The sequence below is a fragment of the Anabas testudineus genome, chromosome 7 (assembly GCF_900324465.2).
Source record: "Anabas testudineus chromosome 7, fAnaTes1.2, whole genome shotgun sequence".
NCBI classification, from domain to species: domain Eukaryota; kingdom Metazoa; phylum Chordata; class Actinopteri; order Anabantiformes; family Anabantidae; genus Anabas; species Anabas testudineus.
Window position 1 is genome coordinate 15,836,534 of NC_046616.1, and position 26,157 is coordinate 15,862,690.

A 26,157-nucleotide genomic window follows, 5' to 3' on the forward strand; every position below is an offset into this window, starting at 1 on the left:
CCTGTTTGATGCACATACAGTACTATGAAAATGTTTTAGCCCCTAAAGGTAAAGTGAGGATGCTTTAATAAAATATAAATTCATACAAAGTGAGGTAAAAACTGTTAATTTGCCTTCAGAACAGCATCAATTCTCCTTTGTACACCTTTTTAGAGGTACTTGGCAGGTCAATTCCACAAATCTCAGTTCCCCTATGAATTTGTGTTGTTTGATTTGCTTCTGTCTCTTGGTGTAAACTAATCACAGAGTGAACTTGGTGTTGTCACTAAAGTTCTTTATGACTCTGGTACATATATGGTATGCCCTGTGATGAAATGCTGTTATGTAAATTAGTAGGCCTATTACCACAGAAGGGTTTTCCCAGTGTTTTGTGTGTGGAGTATCTGCTATTTTTGAAAGGTTTTACCACATAAGATTTTTTTTTTTTTTTACTGAAACTTTGCATTGGCAATATGAAATACCATCAGATTGAGTTATTTACTGCCTTACGAATGCTGTAATTGACTGATTAATCAAGTGTATTGCATCACAGAGTGACAGAAATCATTTCTACATTTAAAGTATACCTTACAAATGAAACACAGCTATAAACACAAAGAATATACATATATGCAATAAACAGTAAAATTAGTATTAGTGAAGCATTCACATGTAAAATCACCACACACGTGGTGTTATGCTACTGCTAGCTCTGGGAACGGCCTGGTATGATGATGACACATTGCATGCTGCTATGTGTCATTTTGGTACAGCTGCATTCTGGGTTTGAAGTCCATCTCAGGCCTGATGCTGATGAAGCCTTCTGGCAGAGAAACACGACTCGCCTACAAGTCCCATGATGCCTCGGTGCCAACGGTCTTCATCTGATTGTCAACAGAGTAACGTCAGTAATATCTGCCGTTAGCAGGGAGGAAAGGCTAGCAAAGATGGAGAACGAAGAGAAAACTTCTTCTGTATCTACCAGGTAATGTTTTTGCTTTTATTTGGAAACCACTTAGCGTCAAATCACACATCCATTTTGTGCGAGTTAAAAAAAAAAAAAAGTCTCGCCACACTGGCAGCTGGGTTGACATCAGGCTGTGTCCTAATGGGTGCAGTCACTATAACGGCAGCAAGTCGCTTTAATGACCGTAGTAGGTAGTTTATTACAGGTGTTAGTGTTACTAACTGGACGTTTTAGTCCGCCGCTGTAACACTTGTCCTATTTTACACGAGGTGCCCCTTAACAAAATTATCCCCTTCACCAACCAGGACAACGTAACACATACTTACGAGCGCCTAATGTTAGCCTTATCTGAAATATGCTGGCAATTGTTCAACGAGTGGCGAGTGAAGCCACAGAGGAATGAGCAGGCTAACTGTATACGGAGACGATAGCGATAGCTTTAGCGTTAGCTAGCCGACAAGAGAAGCGTGGCAGGGTTTATCGTTAAACACGGATGAGTCAAGTGTTTGTTTCTGACTAACACATTCCGTTTTAGCAGGAAAATTTAACACTACAGAAGAAAATCGGGTTAGATGCCTAAGACTGACTAATACACGCGTCATGCTGTCACTTTAAGTCAGTGAATCTCTCTGCATCCAGCCACAGCAGCAGCTGCCTGCAGCTTGGTACAGGTTTATATATATATATATATCTGTACCACAAGAGGGTGTTACTGCATTGAGCGTTAAACCTAAATCACATGGTGCCAATTAATGGTCAATGGTAATTAATGGTGTTTGAAAAAATCTGTCTCTTTGTTGCGAAATGAAAAGACTTAGTTCTCAATAGGAGAGTACTGACAGCCTCACAGTGGTACATGAGGATGTGAGTAGATGGTCAAGCATTTAAAAACTAATTTGGCCATTTGAAATTGGCAGATACTAGTGAGGACTACTTCCAGACTGTACTTTTAGGAGATGCATGTAAAATAATCTAAGACCAGAGCACTGCAAAGTCTCAAAAATTCACAGGTGAATGAAGATCTTTAAGTTAAACAGTATAAAATCAAGTTAGAGGTTTGAGATGAGGTTTTTTCCTTATGGCATCTTTAAAATATGACCCTTTTTCATTTAACACACTTTTTCCAGTTTTGCTGCACTTTAAATCAGTAATAAGATGTAAGAGACAAAGTTAAGAGAATTGTTCCGTCTTCTAGGCTATGCTGTGTTTAATAAATAAGTGTAACATTTCTCTACTTACAATAATAGTTTTACTGAGGTACCTCAGCACAGGCATATAATCCTGCTGTGCATCTCTGTAGCCATAGAGAGATTGTTGAATGTTTGGCATAGCAACCAGTGCAGGCTTCTTGTTTCCAAGTGGCTCTCTTGCTTTGCAGCTGTCTTCTAACTGCGGTGAAAAGCAACAGCGACAGACAAAAGTGCAGGAAAGATTAGAGGAAAAACGCTAAGTTCCCCTGAGTCTTCCTGTGGTTTTAAGAAGTATACAGAATTTAGGTCTTGTCAAGTCCTCTCTCCAAATATTTGTAAACCCTTCCAGTGTTAGTTTTAATCAAATCTACTGGTAGCTACTCTGAGTAATGTGCTTCTTACGCTCTCCGTGGCACAAACAGTTCTTGGGTTTGTATTTGTTGCACTGGAAAACAAGTCTGTCGCCTCTGATCTCTGAGAATAATGATTTGTTTGTCTTTGTCTTGTGGCCGGGTGTGCATGTGTGTTTGGTTGTTACATGTGTGCCCAGGGCTGTTCCTCAGACTGTCAGCTGATAGAGCAGTAAAGGAGTGTTAGGTTTCATCATGCTGTTTATTCCCTGTGAGTGAACTTAGGGAGGGGACAGCTCTGTGTGTTTGTGTGTACATGTGTCTGTACATGTGTGCATTTGCTGCATTTGCTCAGTCTCCAGACTGAGGTGTAAGGTACACAGAGACATGCCGAGTCCCTGCAGGGGAAAAAGCACATCACCTCCCCTCCGCTCTACCCCTCTGTAGTCTCTGTCTTTTTAGCTACCCAGCACAGCCTAAAGCATTTTTATTGTGAACTCAGTCAACTGTGTCAACATCAGAGAAGAATAATAGCTGTTTGTTTGTCTTTTCCTGCTGTTTTTTTTTTTTTTTCTTCATTTTTTTCCCAGTTTCCACCCTCTCTTCTGGTCCCTCTTTCACCTCCAGCCACATATTGCGACACTGATTGTCAAAGACAGATGACTTGAACTTGGCATGTGTAGGTGTTTATGTGTGTGTATGCCAGAAGTGGGAACGTCTAACCCTAGACCTGATGCTATTAATACCACCTAATGAACATAATCTGGAGGGTAGGTTATCCTCTTACATTTGTAGGCTGGGAGGAGTGGAGAGCGAAGGAAAGAGGAGGGAAAAGCTAGTAGTTTCAGTCTGAGCGTGCTCTCTCTTCAACAAGCTGCTGTGCCTTTTCTCTCCCTCTGTTGTTGCACTGAACGGAAGAAATAGAAAGCTAAACTGAAGTTTAAAGTTTTGTTTCTCATCCAAGCTGATTACCCTTTATATTTCCCACCCTCTATGCTTTTCTCTCTCTGGATGTGTTATACTAGAGAGTGCTTTGTTGTGCATAGTATATAATATACATACATAGTTGGTCAGAACTATACGATTAAGACACAACTTGCAGAGTGCATAAAGCGGAAGTTGCAATTATACTGTTTCCAGTTATGAACTCACTACCGACTTATTCAGGAGCTAGAATATCTGGCTGTTGGACTCTAAGATCTGATGGCAGGTGAGTACATTTTTTTTATTTATATTCTTTTGTTTTCTTTTAATTTTAGCATTCTCGAGTAGAGATTATATGCATAGTTTCTCTTTTTAAAATGTGGATTAGCAGGAATGATGACTCCCGTCTCTAGCTTGCTGGAATATAACCATAGGAGTTTTGTTGACATGCTTTGTGAACATTTGGACCTGTCAGCCAAGGTTGTAGTAGAGCCATCAGATATGTTCATATTAACATGATAGCAAATAATGATTCTACACAAACTGTAATTGAAGTTGTTTTGTTTTGGCTGTTTGAGTAATTTTTCAGGTGTAAAAGGTGACGCAGGAGAATACAATTCATGTACCTGAAATCTAAAAGAAGATCAAGATAAAAAATATACCATATCTCTGCACACCTATAAAATTATCTAATGCTGGTGTTTCAGCGAGGAAAAGCTAAATGACAGAAACACTTATCTGTATAATGCACTTCAGTTCAACATCAGCCCAAACTATACTGTATCTTTCAGAAGGTCCATACAGTCCAATCAGTGCGTCTTTAAGACTGTTTCAACAAAAACTGAACGTAAAGAGAGGATGAAATGAAAACTGAACAAACCTCTATTTGTCCTCTGTAGATTTAGGGTTGGGTCAAATGAATACACGTTTTTGGTGAGTCATTGTGTATGTTTTACAAGATACTCTATGGCTCTGTGTCTTATTTACTGTATATCTTTGACCACTGCTGACTTAGATGGCCCCCATGATTGCTCTATTAGAGTCTTCTCACAGTCCAGCCTCAGGTTCCCTGGACTGTGAACTCAGGTCAACCCTCCCGCAGTCCTTCACAAAGGCACATTCATAGATCAGTATGTGTAATGTTTAGAAGCACTGTTGACTGTTGTGTCAATGTAACCACTGAACAAGGGCATGATTCAGCATAATTAACTGGGCTAATCTTTTATTGCACCCTGGTTTGGTTTTAACAGATAACTCAGCTGCACTATGCTATGCTTCATACATGTCTATGTGTCTCTGTCTCAACCTGTCCCTGGCTCCAGCCAAGCTCAGGTGACTCTGGTGAGATAAGATAAATCTTACTCTCTCATGTATGCTTCAACTCTGACCTCTAGGCAGTCCACCTGGGGAACTATATGGCCTATATAAAGACGTGGAACTCTGCTGTTGACTTGATAATAGATATAAAGACAGAGGAAGAGTTAGAACTGTTCTCTTACACTGTCTACTATAGCTATGGCATCTGGCCTTTTACAGTTCTCACTAGGTGAAGTGTGGATGTCTCAGCTACTGCGGTAAGTGTTGCTAGCAACCGTCACCTGGTCTTATCACACAGAGTGGGTTTGTGTTTGTAGAACAACTGAAGCAGCATTTGCTTTGGCATTGTTTCTCTTTGATTTCACTTGCATACTACTTAGTATCAGGGATTCAAAAACAGTTGCGTCACTGATATATTATGTATACATAATCCACTACAGATGCCTCATACTTTGTCAGAGTTAAAAGAAATATGAAGCAGGTTTTTCAGGGAAAGTTAAGATCTGGATGGTTTATTCTGTAATGACATAATGTCTTTGTACTTTTGTTCTCTGCCTTGAGTCATAATTTTCCATGTATTCCACAAGTATTAAGTAAACATTAATGTTCATTATTGATTATTAAAGTCTTGTTTTCTGGCTGGAGCAGCTTCTACCCATATTGCCAATGTATTGCCAAACTCTGTTATAAAAATTAAAAGCCATTACAGGTGTTTTTGACCACTGTGTATACTTCATATACTTTTTGCAGATTCACTGTGTACCTGGCTCCCCGAAGAGCCTTAAACCTGTTTTGAATGGGCTTGTTGGGATTTGTTTATGAGGCTCATTACAATGATCTTAGTCACTCGCAACCACATCAACATATTGCATGCACACACAAATCAGCTGCACAATACCTCGCCTGAATATAGTTGTTATCTGAGTTAAAATATCGTGCTTTGACAACAGCAAAAGTTACAATACAAGACTAGACAACATTCGCCTTTTTGAAAATGAACAAACTAAACATTAACCAATGGCAGCAGATAGCGCAGGACTAGCTTAGTCCTTTTTACTATCCTGTTAACTGGGTCATATTTCTTTGAAGTTAATCTGCATTTCCATTGCACAGTCATCCACCTCAACTGACATATGTATTTGCTGTGCTATATGTATTTGGCAAACACGAATCACTTACTGAAAGGTCTACAGGAATGAGCTTTTATTGTACACTGTCCATCCAAAAATACTCACTACCTTGATTTAACTAAGCAAATAAGTAAGTGCCTCCCTTTGGATAGTTAAAGCATGGCAGGTTATGTTTCAGCTGGCAACAAGTTATTTAACCCTAACTGATGCATTTCTTAAACAATCATGTCAGAAGAGACATTCTATGGTTGTGGAAAAGATGTTAATCTGTTTCAGGAGGGTCATATTATTGGCATGAATAAAGAAAAGAAAACATCCAAGGAGATTGATGAAACTACTAAAACTGGGTTAAGAACTGTCCAATAGAAGAAGGTCATGTGATCTGAGTCCAGATTTACCCTGTTCCAGAGTGGTGGACGCATAAGGGTAGGAAGAGAGGCAGGTGAAGTGATGCACTGATCATGCCTAGTGCCTACTGTACAAGCCTGTGGGGGCAGTGCTATGATCTGGGCTTGCTGCAGTTGGTCGAGTCTAAGTTAAACAATGTTATGTGTCCCAAGAATGAGGTCAGTTGACTACCTGAATATACCCAATGACCAGGTTATTCCATCAATGGATTTCTTTCTTCCCTGATGACACAGGCATTTTCTAAGATGACAATGCCAGGATTCAACCACTCTTGGGCTCAAATTGTGAAAGAGTGGTTCTTTGGGTAATGCCTAGGCAAAGAATGGACAATAAATGGAAACCAGAATTTTTCCAGATTTATAAAATATACACCAACTATAGGCAAAGTTTCCTTCTGCTCCAGACAGTGATGGTGTTTTTGTTTGTTTCTTCATAGTGGAGGTGGTGAGGGATCACTGGACCGACTGCTCCCCTCGGTAAGCACAGGCCTTTCACCCAGGAAAAGGACCACCAGCCAGTGCAAGTCTGAACCTCCTCTTCTACGCACCTCTAAACGAACCATCTACACTGCTGGACGGCCACCCTGGTACAACGAACATGGAACACAGTCCAAAGATGCCTTTGTCATTGGTAGGAGACCTGAAAGAGATTCCCAACACGATTTCCTAACATCAATTTTTTTCTTTCCTTTTTGCTAATTTGTGACATTCAGTGAGTGACTGTTTCTCTTATGCATTTGCAATATCATACAAGATGTATCATTTTTAGAGTAACTTGAAGTCTGAATCTAAGGAATTGTTTATCTTACTATTCTACTGTTAAGCCTATCAGTCTTTGCTAAACAGGAATTTCTATCTGGTTGAAACAAGTTAACTGTTTAAGCAGATACAGTAAGACATGCTTTTGCAGAAATAAGTAATCACCATTTTTACTGCTAATGGGTATTGAGAACCTCATTCAATGTCACTAATGACATTTAACCGAGTTAAAGGTGGCTCTGCTGATTTGCTGCCAAGAAGAATTAAACATAGTGGATGTCTTTATGTAAATGTTCTGTTACAGGGCTGTGTGGCGGAAGTGCTTCAGGAAAGACAACAGTAGCCAGGAAAATCATCGAAGCTCTAGATGTTCCATGGGTTGTACTTCTCTCAATGGACTCTTTTTACAAGGTATGCATATGTATGCTCTTGGAAGACTATTTCAAATATACATTACCCCAATTTTGACATATTTACACATGTCTTTACATCAACCCAAGTGCTTTTACATGCTGGAGATTAAAATACTGACATCAGATCATTCCAAGAAAGAAATCCCTTTTTCTCACTTTTTGTTATAACCTCATCTCTGTCATATATGGCTGCTAACCCCAGTAGTCTAAAGATAGAGTGAGACAGAGTGCAGAAGACAGAGCAAAGAGAGAAAATAGGGATAAGAGGAGTGACTGGAGAGAAAGGAGACAAAAAAAAAATATTAGAAAGTGGATGAGTCAAAAAAGAAGCACAGTGGCAAGCTCACTGGGGAGAAAAAGAGTGGAGCGCAGTCAAGCAAGAGCCATCATTTGTGCCTCCCCAGACCTCCACCCACTCTTTAGTTATGTAATCCTGTAACAATCTGACAGCAGCGGTTCAGACTGTTCAGAGTTGGAGGGATTTACTAGTGACCAGTAGCCATGTAACTCTCTGCAAGTGCCAGTTAGCACTGCTTACCATAGGTCAGAATCCAAAACATTTCGACTCAAATTTATGTCTATGTCATAGATTAATATTTCTTTTTCTAATGGAAATAAACAGGTTGTTTGCTGATTGCTCTCAGCTCCCTGAGACCCTGTAACACCAGTTTATAATGTTAACAGGGAATTCGTTCATTTTAGAAGCTGGTGTTGCTGTTCTCAAACTGCCAAATGCCAGATCTGGGGTTTTAATGCCCGACCATCCTAAGGGCACAGACAGACACACACACCACCTGGTACAGACGTCACAGTGGCGCATGATGTTCTCCTAAATTTAGGTCCCCCAACTTCAACTGCTCTTGTACAGTGATCTGTGTCTAAGTGGTTTTGCACAAGCTTGTGTAAATTATTTGAGCATGTAAGAGATTTATTAGAACACGTGTGTAATGTTTTATCTCTTTTTCTATTCTTAGTATGCAAACGTTAATACTGCATGTGTCTAAGCAAATGTCAGAAACTGAGAAATACTTTTAAGTATTTTGCTTATTAAATCATGTTACATCATTCTTGTGATGGTTGTCCTCAGGTCCTGTCTCCAGAACAGCAGATTAAGGCTGCCAGTAACGACTATAACTTTGACCACCCTGATGCCTTTGACTTTGATTTGCTGACACATACCTTGCGCAAACTCAAACAAGGAAAGAGCGTAAAAATTCCCGTATATGACTTTACAACTCATGGGAGACAGAAAGACTGGGTAAGGATGAATGCACACATCTAAAAATGTGTTAGAACACTTTGTGTTTTTATGAATAGCGTGTCAGAGGTACTGTATATAATCTCAGTGTCTCAGTTACCTCAGAGAGTTTTAATCTCTCTCTCATCAGAGGTTCAAGAGTCACAATGCAAATCTGCTACTCCAGATGGTCACTGACAAATGTGATTTCTGTCTACTTGTTTTTTATATAAGTTATTATATAAATTTGAAACACTATCTCATTAGTGTCACTTGTCAATTCTGTCTGATCATATTGCAGAACACTTAGAACTAGTATGTCTTCATAATTTTGTTTGTATGTACGTTTTACTGCAATTCTGCATGCACTTTTGTCCACCATAGAAAACCGTCTATGGAGCCAGTGTTATCATCTTTGAGGGAATCATGTCCTTTGCAGATAAAGAGCTCTTGAAGGTAGGGCATTGTTATTGTCATAGAATGTGTTCAGCTATCTGAAAGGCCTCAGGTTAATTGTTACCTGTGCAACATATTCAAAAAAGAACAAGTTCAAAACACAGGATAGAAACATGTATATTGGTCAATATATATATATTGTATCAAATTATTCCATTTTAGAGGCATATTTTTCTAATTATCAAGGCTAAAGTAGTATATTCTCAAGCAGTTTAACTTTAAGACAAATATCTAGAGATAATTTCTGAAATAATTGAATGAAATAATTTATTATCATGACACAACTGCAAGCATAATTTTGGCAAAATGTGAGTGCGACATCAAAACCAAAAAATGAAAATCAAAACGGTATATTTTGCTGCCAATATTCTTATGTGTGATTTGTGTCAGCTAAACATTTTGTCTCTGTATAATGTTCTTATGTCAGTTGCTGGACATGAAGTTATTTGTGGACACAGACTCTGACATCCGGCTCGTGCGTCGTCTTAGGAGGGACATTTCAGAAAGGGGACGAGAGATCGAGGGTGTCATCAAACAGTACAACAAGTTTGTCAAGCCAGCGTTTGAGCAGTACATTGAGCCCACTATGCGCCTGGCTGACATTGTGGTGCCACGTGGTGTGTACACCAAATTTTATATAAATACATATACATATATTATACAGAATTTATAATATATGTATAATATATACAGTTTTTCTTTGTTTTTATACATGTTCAGTGATTCCACTCATGCTCTTGTGACACTTTCATCTCCGGTTTGTCATCCTGTCAGGTGGTGGCAACATGGTGGCCATTGATTTGATTGTGCAGCATGTCCACAGTCAGCTGGAGGAGGTAAGAGAGGTCACATATACTCACACACTCATGTAGAAAATGTATCAAGCTGATTTAGTGCATTACAGCCCTTCATTCTTCCACTCTAGTGTTGTTGTTTTGTGTTGTTTTGTTTTTAGTTTCTAGCTCATCTTAAGTACAGCCGTGAAGATATTTGGCACAGTATATACATTTCAGAAAGTTGTTGAAGCCAGCCCTTAATGTTTTGTAATTTCAAGCTCTATCACTTCCTCTAGTGGACAGACAATGCACTGCACATATTTAGGAGGGGATGAATGTGTGTGATTGCTCTAGTCTTGATCACTGAGCTTAAATAGAAAATGATAATCAGGTAAATGATTACCAGATGAAAACATGGAGTGATAAGTCCTATTGAAGAAATATTTAAGAAATCCCCTTTTGGATTGGACAACTTGTTCCAATCATTGCAATTAAATTGGTCTTTATTTGGTGCAGTGACAAAGTAACAAATATTAAGTCTTAACTCTTGTTTTTCCGTGTCCTTATTGGGTTCATGCTTTACAAATTACCACTCATCAGTTATACCTGACTGTAGTTGAAACCCTAAAAGAGTCACAGAATCCATACTTTATTATTGTTATGATGACATAATCATTATTCGATGAATCAAAATCTGTTTTATATCAAGTTTATTATTATATTTTCATTTTTGGGACCAAGCCTTACCAGGATATTAATGTTCTGCAAATATGTTTATCTTATTTTAGTAATTGACTACATTTTCTAAAATGTAGTCAGCTGAAGGTTGTTACATAAGATGTTCTATAAGTCTGTTTGATAATATTGGAGATATACATACACACACACACACGCACACATACATTTGCAGCTTCAGTTTCACAATTATACATTTTATAAATTGTGAAAGAGGTTGTTACATAAGATGTTCTATAAGTCTGTTTGATAATATTGGAGATATACATACACACACACACACGCACACATACATTTGCAGCTTCAGTTTCACAATTATACATTTTATAAATTGTGAAATTAAATTATTAAATTAACCTTGTTATCCCAAGGTTCATTTGACAATCAAGAGTTCATAGGATTTGTTGTAAAAACCTTTACCAATTGCCTCAAAAGGCACATTTTTGCTCAAGGGGGGGATTTTGTGCAAAGCTACACTTTCCTTTGTTTCCTACCCACTATATACACACGGGAGCACACATGCGGCTGATGGACTGCTCTCTCACTCTCTCCCCCCCCCCCCCACTCCCCCACCCCAAATCCCTCCATGGCTCACAGCGTGAACTCAGCGTCAGGTAGAGTGGCCTTTATCCTGTCTGTCATTCTCTCTTCGCCATCTGCCCATTTCCCCAACAGCTCCAGCTTCTTACTAGGAGGGTGAAAACAAGAGGCCTGCAAAATCAACTTCTACCTTCTATTGATCTGCTGGCTGCCATGGCACATCACAAGGCGGCACTCTTGTACTGTATCTGTAAACTAAATATGACTAATTAGGGATAAATCTCACAAGACTGAGACTGTGCCAAAACATTGTAAAGACTTGGGTCACACCAGCATGGAATAAATATAAACCACATGAGAACTGCTGTCAGCAATTCGAAAGTGAAGCTTAGATCAAAAGTTTGGAAGTGATGTGGTGTGATGTGGCAGCCAGCATTTAATGTAAAGATGTTGGTTTTCCCTCTCTCTACCTTTTAGAGAAATGACAACTCACACTCTTCCTGCCTTCTGTGTCTAAAAATATACCAGTGAGTCAAGTCACTGACCCCTCCTTTCAGCAGAAACAAGAATAAGAGAGAGAGTGACTACAAGAAAAAGCGAGAGAGAGGAAGCTCTTGCTTGAGCTATTGTTGACTATCACATACCTTAGCCACAGAGAAAGTTTCCAATACCCTACTACAAAGCGCTGAGTTTTTCCATTGAATGTCGGCCACAGTATCTGAGACAGAGAGTGAGAGGAAGTGAGCTTGGTGTCTGTCTTTAGACACAGGATGTGCTGGGGCCTGTGAGCTGAAATACCAGCCTCTACTGTTCTACATGGTGAAAGAGTGACAGCCGCACGATAGCTTTTGCACCTCCCACGCGTACACACAATGGATGCACGTGTAAAGATATCAAAATCTGATCCAAAACTCTATTGTGCACAGTTGTGCTCTTTTTAACTCAAGCCTCTGTTAAAAAAATGTTTCAGATCATGGCCTGTTACATCATTTCTACTCAATGCCACTAAGTTATAAGCAGGAAATATTATTTAACTTAAAATGTCAGCTTTCATCTTTGGTGAGCGTATTTACAAGACATTTGACATTTTCAAGTCTCTGCTGTCACACTTTTCACTGTGTGTGATAATCCCTTCATTCACCTGATATTGTGCCTTTTCTCATTTTTTCCCTCCTCTTATTTGTTGTGTTTCGTGTTCTGTGTCTCCTCTGTCGTGATTGTTAATGTGTATCGTCGAAAAATCCCTCCCCGTAGAGGAAACTTCGCTGGGATATGTGAGCAGATTTGCTATGATTACGCTTTCCTTTGCATATGGCTAATGTTTATCTCAGTGACATTGTGGAGATTGTAGTTTCAATTTGACTGCATCACTGAGTATTTGGAGCCTAAGGTAGATGTTGGCTAACTAAATATTGAAGCCTAATGTTTACAGTGTGGAATACTGGGTATAATTACAAGTAGCAGAGACCTGTCATGGAAAATAACAATCATGTATTTTATTGACAACGTGTACGTCTTGCTATAAAAAATTCCTTTGTTTCAGTTCTGTATACATTATGCTAATTTTTACATTTAATTTAAACTGATTTTGATGTTTCTTTCCATTATCATGGTCTCTCTGCTAATGTAATTTTCCACTGAAATACTCAACACTGGCACTGTGTGCTTTGCAATTTTCTGTGCCTGCCTTTTCCCAAGCAGTTCTATTACAGTGGTTTCACAGTACCATTATCAACTTTGCTCTAACTACTCCTGAAAAATGATTTGTGCATGTACTTACTGGTCTGTGTGTGTGTGTGTGTGTGTGTGTGTGTGTGTGTGTGTTTGTTTTCTAAATGTGCATTCAGTATGTGCGCACGCTGGTGTGTGAACATGTCCATACTGTGAAAATGCGTGCAGAAAAGTGTTAATCACACTCATGTTCATGTGTCTGTCCATCTTTCCTCTTTCCACTCCTCTCACCGTGCACTACCTCCACTCTGCTATCTGTTGCCGTGGTTACAGGGCAGCCCTGGCTTCTGCACACCAGGCTCAACCCTTACCTGAGACCCTCAGCGTTCTCGAGAGCACACCCCAGGTCAGGGGCATGCACACCATCATCAGGTAAAAGCTAAAAACACTTATCCGTTACAACTACTACTAACAACTACTCAATGTGTTTACATAAAAAAAAAAAACAACTCTGCAGCTTCCCCAACTTTGTGTCTTTGTTTTCCTAATCACCACTTTTAGAAATAAGGAAACCAGCCGCGATGAGTTCATCTTCTACTCCAAGAGGCTAATGCGTCTGTTAATCGAGCGAGCGCTCTCCTTCCTCCCTTCACAGGTGCATAACACAGACATACACTAAATCTTAGTACTGCACAAAGGTTCTGTAACCCTGTGTATTCACTAGGACACTGACACTGAACCATTACATACATGTGATAATAGAGACATGTAGCAGACACAACAATGAGACAACTGCAATGAACAATGAATAGACAGATGCTGAGAAGACACAGCGACACAGTGAGATCTAGTATACTGTGTGGTCTTGACATGGGGAAAAACCTGAAAGATAAAGATTAACGGAAAAAGAGTAAGTGGTTGTAATTGCTAAAAGGAGAATCGCACAAATACACACACAGTGCATGCAGCATGAGCAAGGAAAGTTATTACATTACAACAGTGGAAAGTTTCCGTACAGTACCTTAACCATCAGATATAGATTTGCATTACATGAACACACACGACTGACAGTTTGTAACTCAGTGTAGCTTATCACAAATTATTTCCTGCTTTGTATAGTGCAGTTCAGCTTTCTGCTGCTCATACTGTTATGATTTTTAATATTATCTCAGGTCCACGTAGTCCAGACCCCCCAAGGAGAGGATTATGAAGGCAGGACCTTCCACGGGAAGAGGGTGAGTGAACTCCATTTACTTCCTACTGTGTCCTCAACTGTTTTTTTTTTTCATTTTAAACATCATTAAGATGAATTTATCTTTACTAAAACTGATGCAATTAACCTGTGTTTAATTTTCTTTCTTCCCTTTTTTTTTTTTTTTAGATAACAGGCGTGTCCATCCTCCGAGCCGGGGAAACCATGGAACCAGCTCTGAGGGCCGTCTGCAAAGACGTCCGCATCGGCAAGATCCTGATCCAGACCAATCAGGATACAGGAGAACCAGAGGTACAGATTTAAAGTCAAATAAGTTCTCCAGTATAGCACAATTTTACATGATAGTGTGTAGAACATTTGCTGTAAAGATTCTACATACACCCTGAATATTTGAAATATGACAACTTTTGAACTAATATGTGCTTATTTGCATATTAAGACATTAATTTATATTGAGTTCCCATCGTCTTGTTTCGTCCTATTGTTGCTTATCTACATGACCTTTTCAGGAAATTGGGTCTGGGGGATTTCCACATAATCCCACCTATGCCATAACTGCACAATATAGGTACTGGACATGTTGCTTTAACCCACATTCTGTCTCTACACATCGTTAGCTTCATTACCTGCGTCTACCAAAAGACATAAGTGAAGATCATGTGATTCTGATGGACTGCACCGTATCCACTGGAGCTGCTGCCATGATGGCTGTACGAGTCCTGCTGGTGGGTGCTCCTTGTTGTTGGAGAAAAAACAAAAAACAAACCAATGTCTGCAGTGAATTACGTTTCTGATGAAGCCATTTTTGCCCTATTTTCGCCTTCAGGACCATGATGTTCAGGAAGACAAGATCCTGCTGGTGTCGTTGCTGATGGCTGAAATGGGAATCCATTCAGTGGCTTACGCATTCCCACAGGTCAAAATCATCACCACAGCTGTGGACAAAAAAGTCAATGATCTCTTCCACATCATACCTGGCATAGGTGAGTAGTGGTGAGAAATTAGGACAACAATGTGTAAACACATTATCTAACTAGTATTTTTTTTACTGATTTAACCTATATTGATTTAACCTATATTGCCTATTTATTTATTTATTTTCTACAGGAAACTTTGGGGATCGATACTTTGGAACAGATCCACCCCCTGACTGGAGTGATGAAGATATAGATGAGCCCAGTTACTGATGGAATTATTAGCCATGCACGAAGATTACTGGATGATTCAGAGCTGTGCCTCTCTGAGGACAATATAAAGATAAAATATTGTTTGTGCCGAGCCGTACTGTGCGTTCTTACAGGGCCACACAAGGGCGGCCAGAAAAACCAAACTGAAGACGGGACAAAATGATTCTAATGTACAGTCAACCTAAAAGAATTTAAAATAATATTATTTAATCTAATGTAGATTAGACACTAAATAATGTAGTGGAGAGTTGTGTTATCAAGTCTAAACTATTTTTATATGTACAGTGTGAATATCAGTGACAATCTCTGTAGAAATGTGCAGATATGTTGTTTTGAAAAGGAATCGCCTTAAGCCGTGTACTGTGGATGACACAACTGAATGTGACTTTGCACATGCTGTAAAAGAAAAAAAATGTAAGTTTATTTTTACCACACACCTTCTCACAACTTTCACAAAAGTAAAATTGCAACACAAACTTATGTTTCTCAACTTCCATCGCCATGAGCACTTTCTGAAGGACCATTCAATCGGAAAATGTGTAGGTGTCTCTTTTTTTTTTTTTTTTTTTTTATAGCTCTCTGGTTCACCCTTTTCCTTGCTGGTAAGATGCTGACCTAACCAGCTGAAAAGAATGTTGAAAGCCATTTTTCATTATACAGCTGAAAGTATGCACTTGTGGCATGTATTTATGCAACATATCCTTCATTTTCATATTTTTCTATGGATATACCTTACCAGTGAGTACATCTTTTTACTGCTATGAAATTGGGTCATCTGCATTTAACAAACAGATAAGGTGTTTATTTCTGTCTCTCATATTCTGATATATGTCTGTTTTTCCATGCAGCAGATAGAATTGTACATTTTAAAAAGGGGGCTCTTGAGTTGTGGATACATAAGAACTCAGAATATCTTCATGTCAAAGAGTGACCTGTTCACCGTGCCTGATCTTTGATTTTACTTTGTATCAGTGTAGACATGCTTGTTAAAGCTGGTGCCTATTTATTATGGGCTTTGTTCTTTGACAGATATCATTATCCAGTATTTTGGATTAATTGCTAATTTGCATTTATTGAGAAAAGGAAATGTGCAACACTAAAATGAAAAACATGAAATAAAGCATGTTGGTGTAAATAAGGGTTAAACTGCTAGTATTGTTGCTATTGTTAGCTCACCATTAGTTTTCCGTTAAGTCATCTGCTACCATGCAGTGTGCAACTGTTCTGTACCGAAATTCACTAATTCTGTTGGCAGCACCAGCAGTTCTGCATTCACCTCTTCTGCTTCAGCATGTTTTCATATATATATACATATATATTTATATATTTAATAAAAGTGCAATAAATCTTTTAAAATGTGTCATACTGCAATTCATTTACGTTGAATATACGTTATACATATAGTGTTCAGTGCCCACTAGTTTAACAGAGTCAGGGTCATTTGAAAATGTAGTCACGGTTATTAACACACCTCAAAGCACATTAAGTGAATTTATCACCCTGTTAGAATAACCTGCATATATGTTTTCTTATTTTTATCTTATTTATTTATTTTATTGCTTCTCTGAAACATTTCAACACAGAACGACACATTACCTACACTTCGACAATGAACAGGAAGGATATTGTGGTTGTCCTCTTCTCATGGAAAGTAACCTTGATATCTTCCATCACTTTCCATAATTATCACTCTGACAGCTGTCAAGACGTCAGCTGCGGTAAAGTATGATTGACACACATTTGATGAGGCTGATGGACAATTACAAACCAGCAGCCTATTAGGCAGATATTGACCCCCAAGAGGCATCTTTTTTTTTTTTTTTTGAGGGAGGAGGCGTGAGAAGGACAGTCAAAAGACGTGCATGAGCTAAGAATATCAGGAAGCTCAGCAGCAGCAGCAGCATTTATATTCTTGTCCTGCTCTAGTTTATCTAGTGTTCAATATTCAGCTGTCAGAGATTTGAAAGCTTTTAGGTTTTTTGTTTTGCAGAAGTTTAAAAGGTTTTAGCTTGCCTTGTTAACTCGCTGAATTTTACTCCTCCACCCACACACACACAGCACACAAGAGCTGTCTGAGATCGCATGATGACATTTGCCTAAATGAAGTTTTTTTTTTTTTTATTTAGTTCACATGTATTTAAAATTTGATGACAAAATGCACAAACGTCTCAATGGCACAGTGAATGAAGATGTCAGTGGAAAGTTTACCACCAGCACTGACAAACAGGAAGGTAGTGTGTGTCTGTGTGTGTGTGTGAGTGTGTGAGTTGCATCCCCATTGGTAGTACAAAGCATGATGAGGTCACAGCCTGGTGAAGACAGCAGGAGTGGCCGTTATAACTCAGCGACCTGTGTTTCTTTTTCATCCTCATGTCACCAGCTCTGCTCTGCTCTGTTCCTGTGTGCCATCTTATGGTCTTGACTTTACATGATGGAAGATGCCTCGAGATTTGTTTTTCCCTGTCTGCCTTGACTGGGTCTGTGGAGTCACGGGGTCTGCCATGTCGGTAAGAAGTATGCAGAGGAGTCTTGTAGAGCTCTTAAACAGCAGGAGACATTTAAAAAAGCTGCCACAATCTTGCATTATAGTAAAATATGTTGAGGAAACATGGGCAGTGCATATGTTTTTTATGGTAGTTATTAGTTTGTTCAATGGTACTAAGTGTGTGTGGACTGTAAATGATGGTGAGTAGCAGCACAGTGCTTAATGCAGATAGTCCAGGATGAATAATTCAGGTGGTGAAGTATTTCTGAATCATGTGAAGAGGGTTTGAATTAGTCTGCTGAACAGGCTAAAGTGTTGTCTTTGCCTTTCTCTTCTTCCTTCTTCCTTCACTGTGTCTTTCTGTGTGTGTGTGTGTGTGTGTGTGTGTATGTGTGTGTGTGTGTGTTGTGTTCTGCATCTGCATAGATTATCTTGAGGGTTTAAACTAGAAAACCTGTCTGGACTGGACCTCAGACAGTCAGGCCAGGGTGCTTTAGACGTGTTTAGGATCAGATGCTGTCATTGCTCTCTGAGTGGCTTCAGTGTGGGTTAGCCAACAACGACGAGTGTCAGACGTGGTGTGTTCCTCTTAATATTGTGCTTCAAGTTTTATGAATGAGAAAATCTGCATATGTATATGTATATATATATATATATATATATATATATATATATATATATACATATATATATATATATATATATATATATATATATATATATATACATATATATATATATATATATATATATATATATATATATGTATATATATATATATATATATATATGTATAAGTCAGATATGTTGTTTAAATAGGTTTAATTGTGGCGGTTGGGGTTTGTCGTTATTGAAACCTTCATTTCATTGAAATGAGATGATGTTTTACATTGAGCAAAGTATCCGTGTCTTCCCATAAACATTAAGTCTTTTTTTTTTTAACAGAAGGAAGTAAAAATGATATCCCCAGAATTAATGAACATTAGCGTTGTTACTTTTTTTTTTTTTTTTTTTGCATTTTTACATTTTTAAAACTTTACTGTTTCAATTGAAACTTTTGATGCTGGCGCCAAAAATCCTCACATCTGTGATTGTGTATGCAGCGCCTTTTCTGAATTATTTTACATTAGGAATCTCTCATTATTTTAAATTCCACTTTAAAAAAAAACAATAATAATAACTTAACACACATAGTTACACTTCATTATTACACCTTTCTTTCATAAGGCCATTAAGTCGATTGTGTGTGCATCAGATTTTGTTATAAAGTCGAAAATGAATAATCAAATGACCAAAATATGAAATAAACTGCACAAATATATCTCAACCACTTCTTCTAAGACAGATGTGTTTTTATTTCTTTTTAAGAATTTGCCTTCAGGGTGGACACTGCGCACTGAGGCTCATCGCGCGGCCTTAACGGGACACCCAGTCCCGTTTTAACTCTTGAGTAGTTCTTTCTAGGACTGTCCAACCTGAGAATGGTGGTTTTAGGCTCAATCTCAGGTTCGTCAGCCCATGAAACGCTAACTCGCTTCAGCAGAGTACCTGCCTCGGCCTGGGGTGGTATATAGTCAAAAATTGAAGGATTCTGCTGACCACGTGGTCTAACTAGTAACTACCACACTATTCTTTTTTAGATAAATATATAATGTCACATGCCAAAATGAATATTTCCACTTCCTCTCTAATAAACAGTAACAAGTTGAATATTGCAAGCCAACACTGTGGTAATTTGTTTTTTATATGACAATGTTTAAAACAATGACTAACACAGAACCCACCAGTAGAGGGAGCAATGTACACACCAACTAGAGACGAGAGACTGCAGCTACTTGTAGAAATTACTTTGACAATTTGCATTTTGATCTCATGGCTCATTCACCTGAATCACCCATTCAACAATTCTGTTTTAACTTGTTTGAGAATGACTTTTTTCTTCTGGAAAATTGTGGAAAACAGGCTGTGAAGATCAGTTTTTATTCCACGTTTACAGTGTATGAACTGGCACACACCCACCAGAGATAAAATACGATATTATTATGAAAGACTGAATAATTTTTGTCAGTGATATTCTTCCAAGATGAGTCTGTTGTTTGTCAGTTCTTACATGACATGCTCACAGATGAAGGACTGTTGGTCACATCAATAAAAATGATACACACAAGTGATTTAAAAGGTGCAGGATATTAAAATAATAATAACATATATATGATATAAAATAAAAATATTCTTACTTACACGCTGTACTGTATATGAGTGCTGAAGCAAGTACAATAAGCTGTATGATCAGGTGTAAAATTATTGTTTTTTATTAGCAATAGTTAAAAGAACGAGAAACTTTTCAAATAAAAAAACAGTATAATAGCCTACATCAAGTTCCCCTTTATATTTGATTTGGTTTCAGGAAATGCCTTTTCTCCGTCTTGTTTTTATGTGTAAATCACATCAAATTGTGTTTGCTGCAAATATGCAAAAAATTGAATGAATGAATTACAAAGTGCCCAAAATCCTAAAATTACTAAATGTAAAATTAGAGTTCTGAAACTGATCAATTATTTTTGCTCGTTTGTAAAAAAGGAATTCAGCATCTTGAATAAAACACAGTGAATGTGCTAATGTGAAAAGTCAAACATGCGTAAAAATGTAACATAAAAATAGAATAAAACCGCACCAAATAAAGTAATTGTTGGTGCGTTTAGGCACAACACACACACACACACACACACACATACACACACACACACACATATATATACGTATATATATATTTTTTATTCTTAAAATGGTCCAGCGAAATTGCCTTCAGATGCATCACAGCATTTTCCAGCATCTCTTATCTCCTGCGGATGTAACACTTTGGTTTCCTTTCACTCTCTGACAGGCAGTTTCTAGATTGTTCTGGTCACTCGGTCTGGAAAATTTATCGTTCATCATTTTTGTTCCTTTGTTCCCCGAACTCTTTAATAAATCATAAATTCCATGAAAATTATTTTTATAAAGAAATTGAGCTTTGGGCATTCAGCTCCAGGAAGGACATCTTTGAAAATTTGCTTTTAAAAATGTCATTTCTGGTGAATTCTGTAACACTGGCATGTGCGTAACCCTTTTCAGGGGAGGAAATGCAATATCTTTTTACATTCTGACCTCTCACTGAGATTAATACGTTATTCAATCTAAAACTCACAGTTATAAAATGAAGTGCAAAATGAAACGGAAGAACCTCGAAATATCCAATCAGATCTCTCCAAACTTTTAAATTTGGTACAATAAAAGTTTCCATTTTCCACTAATTATACCAGCAACTTTTTCCATACTAAATAACTAGGCTATGGTGTTCCAGCAGTACGCACGACCCACATCCGGACACAGTAAAGTCATGTTTTTATGCAAAGACTCGATTCAAAATGAGGCATGTTGTGATTTCAGGGTGTAAACATCAAAGTCTTGTTAGAAATTCACTGGGTGGCAGTTGAACGACATATGCTTGTGGTTCGATTGTGTGTAATAGATGTCCTAAACTGCTTATGCTGCCCGTCATTGGTTTTCAGGCATTGTTTTCTGACTGTAGGTCTTTATGTTAGCAGCTACCCTTTTTACTCTGAAAGACACTGAGAAGGCAGCAGGTGCACCACACACACCCGTGTCATGTTTAAAGGATAATAGAGTGTTGCAGTTGTTGTTATTTTTTCACCAAATCCTCACGCGATCTTTAATCAGGAGCGCAGTAACCGTTTGAGGACAGCTTTGTTACAATTAAACATATTCACTTCAGCTATCTGTCACCATGAAAACTGATCTCAACAACACTCTTTCAGGGGAAAATAGCCATGTAGAAAATAGACCAGAGGAGTGTGTGACCCCTGTGACCCTTCTTTCATCGGGGTTAAGGGTCAGATTGGGATCCAGCTCTCTGTGGAGAGATTAAACCCGGTCACCAAGGTAACATTATGTGCCACCAGGTCGACCAGGGTCACATCGGTGAACACTGACTCCGATATTATACTACACACTGACTTTTATGACTGGAGAGGAAGAACGTGTATGTTTTTGTGATCTGTCTTTGTGCTTAACTGTGTTTGTGTCAATTGACAATAAACGTTTCAACAAAACATATTCGCGTTTGTTTTTGAATTATTAGTACAGCACCAGGTGTGTATACTATGATTTGCGTGCATACAGTATGTGTCTATGTGCATGTGTGGGTGTGTGTGAGTCTCCTACAGCAGCTTTAATTCCGGTTGCCCCTCGGCGTTTTGTGTGAAAGGTTTGAGCCACGTTGCACTGGGTCATAGGGCCGGGAACGGATGAATTGAATGAGTGTCATCAGATTAGTTGTCACTAATTCTAAAACGTTTTTTTAACTGTATGCATTTAAATATGAAATTTAATGATGTGTAAATAAATAGATTTGACTTCATATATACAGAGCATCTTGAAATGTTTGCACAGTGGATCACACTGAATTTACACAGTACAAAAATCAATATGTAAAGGCACACTGACTTAAAAATTAAATTAATCCATCACAATAAATATTTAATCATCTAGTCTAATGATTTTCTGTCAGTGTTGTGTGGTGCTGCAGTTACAAACGAATGTTAGTTTAGATTTGTGATTGTTTACAGTGTTGATCCAGTACTTTTTTGGCAGGGTCAGCTAACAACTCGTGTCCTTAAACACACCCGCAAGGTGACTTTTAGTTTATTTATCTTACTAATTCAATCTACTCCACGACAAATACCTAACAAGTACCAAATTATGGATTATGAAGGATTGTTTGAATGTGTGTGCAGTGTGGCAGGAAATTCACGATGTAGGTGTGCTCATGCAGAATAGTGTGAGATCTGTAGCAGAGCCTGCCGCTTCTTCAGCGTGATCCTTGTTTTACTGTCATTTTTTTGCAAGATGGACAGAAAACACAAGATGTGGGAATGCTGCTGGCAGCAGAGTGCTCTGTTCAGCTGTATAATAATGAAGTGATGTGCAGTCACTGCATCCAGGACAGATAAATACTGTAGGTACGTAATGGCCGCCTTGCAAATGGGCAATCACTGTTTACTGTGCGTGAGCAAGTGACTGCATCATCTATCGTGTGTGTACGTATTTAGTATTGTGTGTGTGTGTGTGTGTGTGTGTTTGAGGGTTGAAAGGTGTGGTGGTGAGCTGAGGTCAGTTAGTTCCAGTCCTGAGGAGAGCGCTGCCATGGCCTTGGAACAGTGTGGGGGTGGTTCACTTCCCCTTTCACTGCCTCACGGCTTCCTGTGAGCACTATAACCGTTAACCACACCCTCCTCCCCTGGCCTACACCCCCACACACCATCACCAAACACCAAACCCTAGAAAACACTCCGCTCGTACACCAACTCTACCCTCTTTCTCCTTTATTCCCTGGCCAATGAACACACGCACACTCTCTAACAATAGTCCTCTTCCTTCGCACTGTAGTAGTCACACCTCTGCCTTCTCTGATCCTTTCCCTGTAATGATAACCATCTCTCTGTTCCACTGTGCCGCGCCATGCCTGACCCCTCGCCAGCTAATTATAAAAACAGCACAAACACATGTAGGCATGTTTGTGCTTGAGCCGCTGTGACTATGCAGGTAGTTTTGCACTTATGATAGGTTGACGGCATTCCTCCCAGTGCTAGTTTCTCATCATATCATCAACCACGTGCATCTCATTGAAAGACATTCTGTCTGTGCTTAGCAACAGCTGAGTCACCACTACAAGATGTCCATGAGCAGATACTCATCTACATTTTCCCCCTTTGTCGAAAAGAGATAGGATGATCCTTTTTTTGAGGATTAAACGACAAGAATGAAACAACAAAACTACAAAAATAAAGCACTTAAATGTCAAGAACAGCCGTGCTCTGATCTGATTATTGGCCACATCTCACAGCGTCATTTATCACACCTACAATACCAGCGTTCCTACTATATTCCCATCAGACATTATGCTGCAGAAGAGGAGAATTCTGAACGAGATCTTCTGTGTCAGTGTGTATGTGAGTGGGCGTATATAAGCCTGTGGTCTGTGGAGGGACAGTGGAGATGTGTTGAAGAGCCTGTGTGGGGAGGTGTGTGAATGTGTGTGTGAGCACAGTGGTAGTGGTGTTTTTTTTTTTTTTTTTTTTTTTTTTGGGGGGGGGGGGGGGGGGGGGGTCTATTCCTCTAAAGGGAGTGCTGTTCCTGTAGGGGAGAGGAGGAGTGGGGTGGAGTGGAGTGCATGGAGTGAGTGTATGTGGGGGAGTGAATGTGGGGGCAGCTAGGCCATCTGGACTGTGATGAGGCTGAAGAAAGGGAGTGTGTGTGTGTGTGTGTGTGTGTATGTGCGTGAGAGAGAGAGACAGAGAGAGCAAAAACAAGAAGGAGGGAGTAGGGACGAGAAGAGAGGAGGAAGGAGGGAGGGATAGTTGAAAATTGAGGGTGTGGGAGAGAAGATGGAGGTACGTGAAGCGCAACAGAGGGAGGAATGTTGCTTGTGGTCATTACATTACGCATACATACATTTCTACTGTACTACTCAACATCCTGCAATATATATTGATTTTACTTGATAGAGGCAGAATAAGTGGGTGAACGCACGCATGTGAGCATAGGCTGAGGAAGAATGTGTTTCAAAGCCTCCACAGTCACGAAGTATTTTCTTTATGAAGAGCGATGATAAAGAAGATTCTGTATACGCAATATTAGGCTGCCAAAGCATCCCACAACTTTTTTTTTTTTTTTTTACTGCGCTCGCTGTTGTGTCACGGTACTATTATTCTCCCAGACTCACAGCAAGTGAGTTAAATGTGAGCGTTATTAGTTGGTTATTTATCAGCACACACAGAAAACGCGTCGTTTAGTAAAAGCCGGTTGTATAGAGAGTCTCAAAATGTGATCAGTGTCAACATCAGGTGCACGGACTTAACAAGCGGCCTGTGCTAATCAACTAATGCCAGCAGTTAGTGTGTTAGCATTGGCAGCTATTTACCTACTGATCTTAATTTGTAAACTTGTCAAACTTTATTTCTACATTTTATGCATCAGTCATTGTTATTTTGATTATTTACAGCTGCCTGCAGTGTGTTCACTTCTTCTATGCTACCTGACTACCCGTCCTGCAGTGTGTGGCCCCTGATACAGATTACAAACCTGGACTTTTGGCAGAAGGATTATATCATAATACCATAGATAATGTTGTGACTCTAGTGTTTCAGAGAGCCCAAATAAATTTCATTCAACCTGGCACCAACTAGTAGACACAGCAAGCCTGGAACCCTGAGGGTGCTGGAGTGTTTTATAGCGCCCCAGGGCAGTTGTCTGCTTTTCCTAGTTGGTAATCCAGCTTTAACTGTGATTGTTGGCACTCGATTAATGACTACTAATCTCCTAATTACTCACTACATATTATGTGGCATTGTGGGATAATTTCACTCTCACTAGACAATCAGACATGACTGTTAAATGGCAGACAGTTCTGCTCTGAACAGAACATCATTTCTCTTCAAATGGTATTCGGTGCAGAGTGCTCTCAGTGGAAAAACCAGCAGCAACTGTAATGCTACCCAGCCAAATGTGTGATGTGCACAAGATGCTAAGTGACATTTAGCTACCTGAATGATTTGTGTATAGAGATAAACAGGTACACAGGACAGATGTGAGTGTCATGTTGAATTTAATTTGATGTCGTACAGTGATCGACCACTTGTTCTCAGGTTTGTGTGTGAAGAGGAAAAAGCCCCCCCGCCCCCCCGTACGTGCATGGTCAGCTGACCTCCAGCCTCCTTTGGTCTTCACCCCCTTCAACACATTAACTCTCATTTCTGTCTCTTGGCCACATAAAAATCACCACCTGCCTTTTCAAACCTTCCACAAGTCCCCAACCTGCTCCCCCTTCCACCCCTTCCACCGCTCCAAGCTCCTCCGCCCCTCCGGTGTAGGGGTCAGCAGGGGTCAGAAGCTCACATCTTGTTCCTTCAGGCCCGTTCCTCTCTCTCTCTCTCTCTCTCTCTCTCTCTCTCTCTCTCTGTCGATCTCTCCTGACCCTGCTCTTGGTTTATAGCAGCTCCGGCCATGTCTCCCTCCCTCCATCTCTGAGTCCTCCGTGCAAACACTGGTCCTTTCGATTCATTATTTGACCCACTTTTCCTCTTTCCATCTCACTCCCTCTTCCAGTTCCTCTGCTCCTTCGCCGGCTCAAGCTGTTCTTGGACGTCATATTGATTGGGGTTTCTATCTCACCTTAACTCACATCCTCTTTCTCTCTTAGTCACTCTCTTTCTCTTTCTATTCCTTGTGTTCCCCGGTGTACGCTAATGCTCAAACCTCTTTGATCTGCGTGTTTGTGTCTGTCTATCTACTGCTTTTCTAAATGTCTCCATTTACTGTAAGCTCTACCACCACGTTGGCTCGTTTTCTCACTACCTCTCT

General features: G+C 39.3%; 1 protein-coding gene across 4 annotated transcripts; it reads left to right on the top strand.

Moving 5' to 3' along the window:
• The first annotated feature begins 821 nt into the window (after positions 1-821).
• Positions 822-16,113, top strand: uckl1b (uridine-cytidine kinase 1-like 1b). 4 transcript variants are annotated; one of them, XM_026367675.1, is made up of 15 exons: positions 822-964; positions 6,702-6,895; positions 7,328-7,434; positions 8,524-8,694; positions 9,058-9,129; positions 9,557-9,746; positions 9,904-9,965; positions 12,435-12,454; positions 13,185-13,283; positions 13,413-13,506; positions 14,024-14,086; positions 14,233-14,355; positions 14,682-14,789; positions 14,891-15,047; positions 15,172-16,113. In XM_026367675.1, exons 1-15 carry the CDS (start codon positions 927-929, stop codon positions 15,249-15,251), a joined length of 1,578 nt encoding a protein of 525 aa, XP_026223460.1. In that variant the 5' UTR covers positions 822-926; the 3' UTR covers positions 15,252-16,113. The 4 variants fall into 4 exon arrangements, with proteins under 4 accessions (XP_026223460.1, XP_026223457.1, XP_026223458.1 ...); XM_026367672.1 differs by lacking the exon at positions 822-964 and adding an exon at positions 2,919-3,696; XM_026367673.1 differs by lacking the exons at positions 822-964; positions 12,435-12,454 and adding exons at positions 2,920-3,696; positions 11,238-11,254.
• Positions 16,114-26,157: the final 10,044 nt, after the last annotated feature.